This window comes from Nothoprocta perdicaria, unplaced genomic scaffold (assembly GCF_003342845.1).
Source record: "Nothoprocta perdicaria isolate Ctin4 unplaced genomic scaffold, notPer1 scaffold_162, whole genome shotgun sequence".
Taxonomy (NCBI): Eukaryota; Metazoa; Chordata; class Aves; order Tinamiformes; family Tinamidae; genus Nothoprocta; species Nothoprocta perdicaria.
Window position 1 is genome coordinate 977,252 of NW_020454783.1, and position 12,698 is coordinate 989,949.

Below are 12,698 nucleotides of genomic sequence, written 5' to 3' on the forward strand. Positions count from 1 at the left end.
CTGTTCAGCCTGGAGAAGAGGAGGCTGAGGGGGGACCTGATCAGCGTGTATAAATACCTCAAGGGAGGCAGTGAGGAGGAGGGGGGYGGCCTCTTTTCAGTGGTGGACAGTGATAGGACTAAAGGAAATGGCTTCAAACTGAAGCCTTGGAAGTTCCACAGGAACTTAAGGAAGCATTTCTTCACTGTGCGGGTGACAAAGCACTGGAACAGGCTGCCCAGAGAGGTTGTGCAGTCTCCTTCTTTGGAGATCTTTAAAACCYGTTTGGATGCAGCCCTGTGCCACKTGCTCTAGGTGACCCTGCGTGAGCAGGGGGGTTGGACTCGATGACCTCTGAGGTCCCTTCCAACCTTCGGCATTCTATGATTCTATGAAAATGCAATGTTAATGCTGAATAAAGTATRGAAGTTTCAGGGTTCCTTCATCTCTGCTCTACCTCAAGCCAGTGAGCAGCAGATAACATGGGGATGATTCCAGAAGTTCTCTCTTCTGGGGTGTTAAGTCAAACATGCAACCTGCAGAAATTAGTGAGTGTACTTTGCTCTTGTAGCAGCTGTTTCTCATAGGCATTAACTGTAATTTTATGTCATACTATACAATTAACAACTACAGAACAGTTCTACCATTCTTACTGTTTGCAATGATACAGTGTCATGATGAGGTGGGGGTGCTCTGCCTGCCACTGTCAAAACTAAGGCTCACCTGCAAGGCTTACAAGGAGGCATCTAACTGCCAGTGGTACATCTTTCAATCCCTCTCTTTTGCACCTAATTAAAAGTTCTGAATTTTGATCAGGCATCACAAGTATCCAACAAACTTAGATGCCTACTGAATTACACAGACAGATCCAGGACACTGTTTCCACTTTTGAGCATAATGACTCTCTGCTCTACAAGGGTGCTGAAACAATAACGTAATTGGTCTGAACGAGCGCTCACAACCCTTTAGAAATGCTCCACAGCCACAGCTCCTGCCATCTGTGATCATTAAGAAATATAAAGTGGGGCTTTTCTTGCTGGCACAGCCCCTCTTGATTGGAACATTTTTATCCTGACAGTATCTTGTTTTTGGAGGAGATGTGGAGTACTCTCTGAATGCAAGAAACATTTAGCAAAGTAAAAACAACCTTGTTAGAAAATACTGCTTAACTTCTAACTCATCAAAAATTGAAGTTGCCCTCAAAATAAATAAATAGTAATAAAAAGAACATTTTTAAGAACAATTCTACCTGTCTTAAAGACAACTAKCTCTTTTATACACAGGTCTCAGCAAGAGAGTTTCATTTGTCACAGCTCTCCTGCACCAAGTATAACTAATGCAGTACATAACGCTTTTCCACATTCCTCTGCGGAGAGTGTTTTTTGAGTTGGATGCTTAAAATCAAATAGCAGAGCACTGTTTTTCAAATTACTAGGTACTATACAAATCTACATTTGTTTGAATAGGCAAGAAGTCATAAAACCTCTGCCTGCTGTTTCATCTCTGATGAGCTTTACACCAGCTGAAGATCTTGCAACATAATCATAGGCTGTGCACACCTGAAAATATGGAACCAGTATTCCGATGAGAATGAGAGTTGTGAAACTTCAGAGAAATCAGCCATTTTCAGCTTTTGTTTGCTCTTTTAATTAATCATATAGAGAGATAGCACAAGAGCAATGAAACATTAGTTGTGTTTCTCTCTTAGGATCTCCTTTTCTGTAAATACACAAATATACACCTGGCAAGTCTAATGTGTTCCTAGTCCTAAAAAGATAAAACACTACTGACTGTTATATATGCCAGACTACCATGAGTTAGCTCAGTGGGAGTTGCAAATAGCTGACGCATTTTCCTAAACTTCCAGGAGATGGCCACAGAGCTCCCAGTAGCCAATTTTCCTACGAGCCAAAGCATTCTGGTTTTCATGTAAAAGAGTTTGGGAACTAAGAAACCCCGAGACAGCTTCAAGGAACGTAACAAATTACATTCGCAGGGTCACTGTAAGCCAAGGACCTTGCAGACGGCTGGATTCTGCAGTGTTCTAGTGCAACACTTACTTAATTGCACTGAGTCATTTATAATTTTCAAAATAAGCCTTATTTTCTCTAGTAGTATTTTGGGAATTTTTTTGTGAAGGTCTTTTGAACAGAAACCTCAATGCAGTGCTAGAAAAGAAAGGGACATGTTTCCTTATAYGATCAAACAGTTATTTACAATTTTTTGTATCGAGCTTCTGCAGGGGCTTCCATCCTGAATTAGAATAACTTTTTTTTTTTTTYCCCAACATATAGGCACAAAATAACATGAGAAACATTGCCATCTACAAGGCAGTATGCAGTAACATAGCATATACTATACTCACTATCCAGGAATGACACTGAAAGCAATTATTTAATATCTCCTCCCTATGATGATTTTAAGAAAAATAAGACTAATTAAATCCCCAATCAGTGGGATYGGTCCCTTTCAGACCTACATTATTTGTATATCCAACTTTGTGAGTGGCTCCAATGGAGAATTCAGGCTTCAGGATTAACCCTAGAGAGTGATGAACTGGGGGAACAAAGAAAAACTACCTGCAAAGTAGTCATCAAATATTCTTGCCCAGACCCTCTGCTATGCCAAGATCCTGCTTTTCTCAGCCACAGAGAACCAACAYCATCGAATCTTGCAGACCACAGTAGGCTGGCTGCTGTGTGTCATGAAATGCTGCCTCTTGAGTGCCAATCCCCTTTCCCCATCTGCAATGCCAGCTACACAAGTCCTACCTCTGCAACAGCACTAGGGAATATTTTAACAWGCCAAGCACTGTTTCAGAAAAGACCACTATAACTCAGAAGCAAGTTATGATTCTGGCCCTGAGGCTTACRAGTAAATTAAAATGACAAGTATCTCAGCAAAGCTAATTAAAATTTAAAGCAGATAGGAAAGAAATACTTACAATAAAAATCACAGTGATTTCCTGCCATATAAGGCCTACTTTGTAAAGGAATAGTGATAATTATGTCCACACTCTTCCTGTTTCAAACTCAGAAAATATTACTTTGTATTATTACTCACACATCACACTAAAGGCAAATGGATAGTATCTGCAAAGGCAGGATCATATAACAGCTTTAGCACCAAGATAAAATTATCTTCTTTAAAGATCTGATTGAGCTTATCTAAAAATGCCCATCTCAAAATAAATCAGAAATATTGATCTCTCTGAAGAGAAGAAAGGAGAAAATCTTTAGAGAATGCTGCTGACAAGTTGTGTGGTTCATGAGCAGAGCACATTTAGGACAGGATCATGCTGAAATCATTTTTACAGACTAAGTGCATTTCAGGCCAACAACTGTGTCTGCCTGAAAAAAAAGTATATCTTCTAAACACACTTCCAGCATGAGATCACTGATAAAACTCCATGTCATACAAATGTGTATTTACAGTTAGATCACCATCTAACTGTATTTCAGTGAGAAAATCCATGCATCTCTGATAAATCTGTTTGGCATTTATATAACCTATTACAACCTATGTGTATTTCATTAATAAGTTCCCTGAGTATAGAAGTTTATTAGTGTGGGAATTTATAAATTAGCAAGGGGAAAATCCATTCTAATGCATTTCAGAGAGAGAGATAAATATACTAAAGCAGTTCACAAGCAGTTCACATATTTATCTTCTCATACCGCACATACTTGCAGATTCATCTATAAACACAGAGTGTGATTTTAGGAGTCTGTTTATGTATTCTCATCAATTCTTGAACTAGTCCTATCCTTACTGTTAAAACAATTTTCAGTCTTGTTCTCAAAAAATTTTCTTCGTTATGTGAAAGAAACTGAAGACATGGTCCTAATTTTTGTTATATTATTCTTTTTTTAAAGTGGTAAAATTACATTTGTCTGTCTTAAGCTATGTATAAACCAGGCAACTTCAGCTGTTTCTAACATTATGAGAAGTACCTGTTAGAGATACTCTAGAGAGGTTTCCAGATCTTTCATTCTTCGTGCTCCTTTACAACATTTCCTACTATATCAYAGTTGGCTTTCTTATTTACCGAGTACTGATTTACTGATTACTACTACCCTTTAAAGTTAAAGAACAAATAGAATACTTTCCTCCTATTAATTATATCTTGATACCTTTATTTTGCGGTTTCCTCAAACCAATTTGGATTCGCCTCCAATTACCCATGGTTTATGTTAACTTACTACCATTCTGATGATCTTAGCATATCCRTTGAATTGACAGTATCACAAGTTTGTCTTGCCTTTTAATTTGTCATATATACCCAGCCTCAGCTAAGATTCGAATGTTATGAGCAAAATTTTGTTTATCTGTGTTTGTTGAAAGGCTATGTTCCCCATRATGTGTAATTATGTGGAAAAACATAGCTACTCACAGTACAACACATTACATATCATCAAATGCTGTTAAGTATATTTAAAAGGTAAGTCCAATATGCACACATATTCAATATGCACTCTAGTCCTTAAGTGTTCAGAAAGAAGATGCAAAGATGTTCACAAAGCAGTCAAACTTCAYACTTGTTTTGCAGCAATCTTCTTACTGATTTAGTCCTCCCAACACTCATAACTTACTATGTTACATCTCCTGCTACCTATCTTTCCTTCCTAAGAATATAAAAGAATAAGAGAGGTCTATTCATGAGCAAGATCCTTAGCTATTTAGCACTTAATTCTCATTTGATACCTCTTTAAAAAAAATCAAGTCAGAAGAGAAATTAGAATTAGAAGAGAATTTTGAAACAGGGTAGAACTTCTCTTATTTGTGATTAGTAGGACAAGAAGGATGATGACAATGTGATTCTTGAAGGATGGTGTTTGGAGAAGACAATACACATAGGAGAGATGCAGGGAGATGAAGTATATATTTGTATACTGTTTCACAAATAAAAAATAAAAATTATCTCCTATACAGTTGACTTGACAGTTCAAAATGCATTACAATTATTATGAGACATTAGAAAAGCAAACAAAACCCAATTTTCCCATATCAGTTTCACTGGAGCTCTAGGAAATGGAATATTTAAGTCACCAAGTTCCAAAGTACTTGGCTGATAATTATGGCAATACCTATCTCCAGTATCTTCATACTCTTTAAGATAATTTTAACTTTGAGTGTGAAGTCATTCCTGGTTTCTGAGATATACTGGATCTACTGGAGCACAGAATCACTCAAAATTAGCCTCATATTGTCTTGAGAGTTGTGCAAGGAAGGAGGGAGCTAGTGTCAACCACTAGGACTGAGCATAAAACAGACCAAATATCCACATGCTTGAGTCTCACCAAGCAAAGCTTTCAGACAATTCTAGTTTCCTACAAGTGCACAAATTTCTCTAAAAGTGAAGATCTATATGTACAGAAGATGAAGCAATAGAAACTGGAGTTAAAATCACAGGCTGTGTCAGCTACACGGTGGGAAATGAAGTCTGTGGAGTCTAGAAAAGTCACAGCAAGACCTAAAACACACCTTTAAAAATAAAAATGAAGTCCAGGACTTGATGGAAAATTCACTTAACTTCAAAAGTCTGCATTTATGCTCTAGTCTTCCCTGTTCAGTTWCTGAAGAGTGAGATCACAGGATGCTGTAAAAAGCCATTGATGCTGTGTTGTGATCATTCACAGTCTCGGGTTTTTGTTGAACCAGCTGCCTACCCCATACTGCTTGGAATCAAGGTTACCACAAGCAGCATTAGATTTGTATGCAATACAGACATACTTGTAAAATCAAACGGCCTGACCAACATGCCCAAAGCAATCAGCAACACTGGAGAATGTAGCTGTCAGATTTTGTCACAGTCTTTGCAAAAYTGACCATATGGGATGCTTACCACTCAGCTGTGTGTGAGTTCAACACAAAATTAGATTCATATGCCTTAAAATTCTTAAAGGTCTAAAAGTGTCTCTCCTTTAAATTGCCTGGGACATTTGTTAGGTGCAAGCTTTATTATACTCTTGTGGGCATAGTCGGATGAGGTTAATTTTCAAAATAATACCTTTTTTTTTCCTTCACATTTTTAATATTTTTAATTTTTGTCTTATGTCATCCTAATACAGAAGAAATGACAGCGCAGACTGGATTTCTTTCCTGAAACCATCTGAAGAATCAAGAATACAAAAACTGGGGAACAAGGACATAAAATTTTGAATGAATCTCATGCAAATGTTTCAGCGATACAATCAAAATGGCTGAAGTGCAAAACAAGTAACAACTACCAAAGAATAAAGTCTCTGGAAAAGAAATTATAAATATAGTAGGAAAGGAGAACAAAGTAAAATACAGAACTAACACATCAAAGAGGAAGAAAGCATATAGTTGATGACAGAAAGAAAATTCAGTGCTGGATACTTGACCCTTTCAATTTTAAGAGACAGAACTGCAAGCCAAATGTAGGAAAGAAGTAGTGAAAGATTTTCTGAAAAGTCGGCTATATTCAAGATGACAGAACCTGGTGAAATTCTCTCACATGTACTCTCAAGTACATGACAAATTAGATGAACAAGCTCTGAACCACTAGCAGTTTCAGGAATGAAAGAGGACAGAAAAAGGCAAAAAATCCCTTTTGAAAAGAAAAAGGGGAAGACTTGGGAAATTACTAACCAGCCAGCCTATATCTGACAGTAGCAGGAATATTCAACAAGTTCGTTAAATAAACAATTTACAAACATCTAGTGGATAGAAAAGGTGATAAGAACAGCAGTAATGAATTTATCAAGAAATCATATTGAATCCATCTACTTGCTCTCTCAACTAGGATATTTACCTAGTGGATTAAAGGAAGAAGCAGATGTAAAATATTTGAGCTATAATAAGGCTTTGTTTACTCTCCTAGACAAACAAAGTGGAGAATTATATTCTAGGTGAAATCATTACAAGATGTATAATCATCTAGAGGGAAAAAACACACTTATGGGGTAGTTTTCAAGGGCTGACTGTCAGATTTGAAATGGAATCATGCAGAGGTCTGACAATATTTCCTTTAATGATCTGGATGAAGAAAGAGAAAGCACATCCATGAAAGTGAGGGCAACATTAGGCTGCAAGTGGTTTAAAGCACTCCAGGGTATTAAAGTTCTGCATTATCTTGACAAATTGGAGAAAGAGCCTGAACAGAACAGCTAAAATTAGTAAATGCAAGTTCAAAGTAGTGTGTATCACAAGCAAAGAAATGAATCACACAAATACAAAACTGGAATAACTGGTCAATAGAAACAGTGAAGTATCCAGATGTTAGAGTAAATGCAAAGTGGACATGAGCTACAATGCAATGTTGCTTGAAAAAGAAGGATGAAGGACGGAAGGAAGGACGGAAGGAAGGAAGGAAGGAAGGAAGGAAGGAAGGAAGGAAGGAAGGAAGGAAGGAAGGAAGGAAGGAAGGAAGGAAGGAAGGACACCATTCCTAAATACAGTAACATGAACTGTCACATGTGAGATGTTTGATTATTTCCGCTCCTTTTTGACACAAGCCTCAAGTGCAGTGATGATCTGCTCAGTTTTGGGCCTGATCTGAAGAAACATGAAGGCATACTGGAAAAGACCGAGACAGTAAAAGAAATGGAAAGTGCAGCTTTTGCAGTTATAGGCAGTTTAGCCTACATACAGTTCATACAGCCTTAACTCACCTTCCAATAAGTAAATTAAATCATGTCAATATGGGCAAACCAACAGGAAAGGACAGTGAAAAACACAATGTGTCACCAGAAAACATCAAATACTACACAAGAAACAGTGAGGAATGTTTCATTCGTGAAATAACTCTATAAGAATCTGGCTCAAACAACATTCACCAAGTATATTAATCTCCAGTCCAACTGGAGGACTCAAAAGAGCTGCTGTGTCTTGCACACTGTTTGAAAATCTCTTTGGCAAAGAGTGATACAGAATGCTGCAAATGGGATTCCAAGTGTAAGGAAGCCTGAGGCCAGTGGAATCCTCACTACAGTCACAGGGGAAGAAACGCACCTAGGTGTAAGGACTAGATAAAGGTCTTTACTGTTGAACTCTTGCTTCTGATTGCTTTGTATTTCCAGTTCTGAAATGGAAAAAAAAAAAAAAAAAAAAAGTTCTTTCTGAGTCTGTCTGTGCCTGGTTACAAATCTCTGAAGAAGAAAGGCTTGGAAATGACAGACTCGTTTGTACCTGTCATGATAATAGGGCTGCACAATGGTGGGGCTGCAAAATAGGGACCCTAATCAAAACTGGTTTCAGATTTTTAGAGAATACACAGCAGAAAGACCTGTTAACTAGAAATGCAAGTAARAAGAGCATTATAAATACACTACTGTTATTATTACAAATAGGAAAATTGTCCAGACTATAAGAGATCAAAATTAAACATTTGGAGAATTTTGACAGAACATTTTTGTTTTTTATTTTCTCCTGCAATCTGAAAAAAAAAAATTGCCAAATTTCAGAATGCTTCACAAGATCTTCCATCTTTTATTCAGCTCTATTTCTGATGACACCATCTGGAATTTCTTCCATGAATGGAAGATGCCAGAGTAAAATCTATGGAGAGGAAAAAAGAAGATATTTCTCATTCAGATGTCTCCTCCAAGGCTCACAGATCACATCAAACTTAGTTTCCACATACCATGAAAGAATATTTTGCTAGTTGGTGGTCATGTATGGTCCTACCAATGTATTAAAGACTTTTACAGAAGAGATGTATTTCTCATAATCTGTATCATACATATAGAAGATATTTTTTTCATGATATTTCACCCAGTAATTCTCAGGGCTACCGCTTACATGAGGATGCTGTCTTTAAATGCTGTGCCTGCTTGATTGTCATTCAAGGGATAGGATGCTTTTTGTTTTATTTTGATGAAACAATTATTTACTAGCTTCTGAGTATTTATTTGAAAGGCTTTAAATCATTATTTGAAATACGTTTCAAAATCATAAGGAATTAATTGCGATCAAGGCCATRAAACACCTAATTGCTCTTCACTGTGCAAGGTCTGATCCCCATCAATGAGTTAAGGTGCCACAATAGTTAAAATAATCTAATTGCTACCATCCAAAGGAACAGTTTCATTGCTGCATGTTCCCATCATTTTCCTTATATTGGCTCTGGTATTTGATTTCTCTGTGAGCTAATTCAGCTCACTAAGCTGACAGAAAATTAATGTAACAGAAAAAAGGAGGTAGAGGGGAAGCAGATTCAGTCAGCATAAGAACTGCTAAATTAATCTTGGGCATTCTGGGACCCTCATAAACAGATATGTAACTGCTGATGTCAGTAAACTTAAAGGAATGGAATATCACCTTCCTAATATATACTTCCATATGACAAATCAGGCTGCATGGTTACATTAAAATACTAAAATGAATCAACTTACTGCGAGACAGATTCTCAAGGGCTTTTCCAAGTTTTTTGCTCTCTTGAAGAATATGATTTAGTTCATCAAAATCATGGCTCTCCGGTTTTGTCTTCCAATCCCAGTTAGGATGCTCTATTGACCTTGGCACTAAATATACACAGATATATACATGAAGTTTAGATTTGGTAGTTCAGACACCTATAGTAAAAAAAAGCTGCACAATGACTTTATGAGCTCAAGAAACTCATGAGTGGAAATGACTTCCTTCTCTTCCTACTTTACAGACGGAAATATTTTCTTTGATCAATAGGAAGAAAAAATAACTGAATAAACGCATACACAGGATGACTCTTGTGACTGAATTCATTGACAAACAAGAATAATTAATACTGACAAACATAAGGTAAAAAGAGATTGCAATAAAATATTGTGTTTGGAGATACTTTATTTATATCGAATAGAAGTGTGTGTCCAAGGGACCAATAAGGATAGAACGAACACACAAAAATAAACAACAGATACTTTGGGCTTTGCTAGTTATTTTATCCATAAGAAAAAGAATTTTTTTTTGTTTTGGATAATGGTTCTAAGTAAACATGTATAAAAATAATTTATTTAAAAAGTGTCATAAAATAACAGTCAATAAAAACAGTGAAACAAAACACATCCCTATTGCTCAGAGTGTATAAACTAATCATCTCTATTCTGATACATAAAGAAAACAAACTCTGATCTTTGGGAAGCACAGCYTACTACACATTACATACTACCAAAACTTTGGTTTAATTTTGAAAGAACATTTCTCAGTTGCTGAGCTAACCTCTCCTACAATGGCAAAGAATGAAGAAATCAGTTTGTGAGTGCTTTAAGACCTACAATATAGAGAGCTAAATGAGTATAAAAACAGTACTGTCTCTGGAACTCACTTTACACACCATTTTTTCACTCTTCCTATGTGATCTGTTGCCTTATCCACTCAAAATGATTGTTGAATTGTCTCTAGATACGACACTACAGTGCTGAGAACTGCATACTATTCTATGAAGAACATGTCTTTATGTTTCCAGACCTCAGTTTTATCCAAAAAAAAAAAAAAAAAAAAAAAAGGTACTTTACCATTCAAAAATTCAGGGCACCTGTATGATTGCATCAGGAAATTTCACACTTTGAGTTCTGGTAGCCATTACATGAAGTGCTGCATAACAGCTGCTCTCAAAATTTATCTAAATGATGACAGCACCATTGTGCTATGTAAATGCTGTGTAAATAGGGAGTCTACTCTGGTTTTGCTCCATAAGGGAAATGTGACGTTGTCATCTTTTGCAGGTAAGGCCCCATGGAACAAAGTTTAATTTAACTGCTTCTGTCAGAGAATGTCATTCCAATGCCTATCGACATAAACCAAACCGTCTTAAAATCCATACAGATGCCAACCAAAAGAATGCATCCTGATGTGTAAAATCCACTCAGGAACTTGGATAAATATCAGGGGAATTACTATCTTAGACTGCTCTAAAAGAAAGAAGGCAAAGGCAACATTAAAAAGGACACACAGAGAAAAGAGACAGAAGAAGGAGACACAGGAAGTCCCGGGAAGAAGAGAGGGGCAAGAGTGAGAATGTCAGAAATTGGTTCTGCTTTGTGTTCAAAGAAGATAAGCCATCAATTTCCCTTTGAAAAAAAAAACACAAATAACGAACAAAGTAGTTTTGTATTGAATAGATACATTTCTCAAGCATAAGCATTAGGCTATTAGGCAAGGTAATGACTGGAYTATACTCAGATGGACAGTTTATAATTTTCTTGATGCTTTTAAATGTGGATCATTTATTTTCTAATGCATTGTTTTTGTAATTATGATCTTCATTAAAAGCTACTTAAAATGCTATGTGATCAAAAATTGGCTCCATTCACAGCCTCAGGAATTCAGTTAGGTACCACAACTTCAGTATTTCTCCTTTTTTTCCCCTTATTTGCAAAGAGAAAACCAATTTTCCTTATAGTACTATTTCTAAATTTGTATTAATTCTTAATATTTAGTTAAAAAAAATCTAAAATGAGTTCTTTCCCTTTTTGTTCATTTTTGGTTTACAGTAAGATGACAAGTGCCTTTATCATTTACTTTTTCAGCTGTATCTGCTTTCTCTTTGTATCACTTTACCTTGCTGGCAATTTGAATCTTTTCTTTCTATGTCTCTGCTAAACTCGTGTGTGCACAAGAAAAAAGGTCCTTAGCATCACCAATGCTTCCTATAATTTAAGACACTAAAACTATGTAAAAAGATGTCCAAATCTTAGAATTTCTGTTTTGCAAGTAATTACAACCACTGTACTTTAATTGATGTGAATTTGGAATGCTGAATTTTTCAAAATACCAAAGGGATGGAGATTTTGAGAAATCACGTGATTTCAAAACAAAATGTATCTTGGGACCCATGACTAGTGCTCAATAAAACAGACATCAGTTCTACTCATCAGCCCCCAACAACCTGATGGAAATCTGCTCTGCATACTGATTAGCATGCTCTGTGTTTCAGTGAGCCCTTTTTTGTATTTCAGTCAAAATGTATCAGAACAGGCATGCTGCCACGAAACATTTCTGTTTCAACRAATTATTCCATTGTGTCCAAAGTGAGGCGGGGAGTAATGCAGAATTAGAACTGCCTAGAATTATACTGTTTCTGGAGAATATATTTTTCATACCTACCTACTTTTGGTCCAGGTAATGAACAGACGCTAAAATCTTTGTTCCAGACTGTGATTTTTGTCTCTTTTTTCAAGGTTCATTTTTAGTGCACATGCAAAACTTTCAAAACTTAAACTTTTATCTTCCCAACTATGAGAGCAATAAATACTGGTCATTTTCAGATAGGTGGCTTTGTGTGAAGCGTGCCAAACTCTACATAGACCATATAATCCTATGATTTAATGAAAGCTGTATTCTGTGTAAAATCCATCATATACCATTTCAACTCATATCTCACTAAAGATTTAAGTAAAATCCATTCATAATATTGCAACTTTCCTGTTCCTTTATTATACTCAGTCACTCAGTCATTCCTCAAAATCAACACGTCAGTATTTCAAACCCCTCATCATAGTACCAGGCTCAACTTCATCCCTATTATTTGAGAGATTTACACAGTACTATGCCTTGAATCTCTGTGACTACAATTTAGTAGATGTATGATATCTACACATAGCATTTGTATGGAAATATTTAGCTTTCTCTTTTTCAAACTGAGATTTCATGCTAGAAATAGTCCAGTTTTATAATCTTATTTCAGAAAACTGCAAGAATGTGTTTTTCAGTATTTCTGACTTTCCAGTTTCCCAGTCAATTAATGCACATCAACAGCAGATTCATTCACAGATTTG

The 12,698-nt window shown here is 36.3% G+C and overlaps 1 protein-coding gene across 7 annotated transcripts in view; it reads right to left on the bottom strand.

Moving 5' to 3' along the window:
- The window catches only part of CUNH8orf34 (chromosome unknown C8orf34 homolog), a 133,298-nt gene that overhangs the window by 91,311 nt on the left and 29,289 nt on the right, over window positions 1–12,698 (bottom strand). For 6 of the 7 annotated variants that reach the window (XM_026035582.1, XM_026035577.1, XM_026035578.1 and 3 more), the window contains exon 4: window positions 9,339–9,467. The exons of the other annotated variant lie outside the window; for it this stretch is intronic. In XM_026035582.1, coding sequence (XP_025891367.1) covers window positions 9,339–9,467 — 129 coding nt within the window. The remainder of the gene's footprint in view (window positions 1–9,338; window positions 9,468–12,698) is intronic. 7 annotated transcript variants of the gene reach the window in all.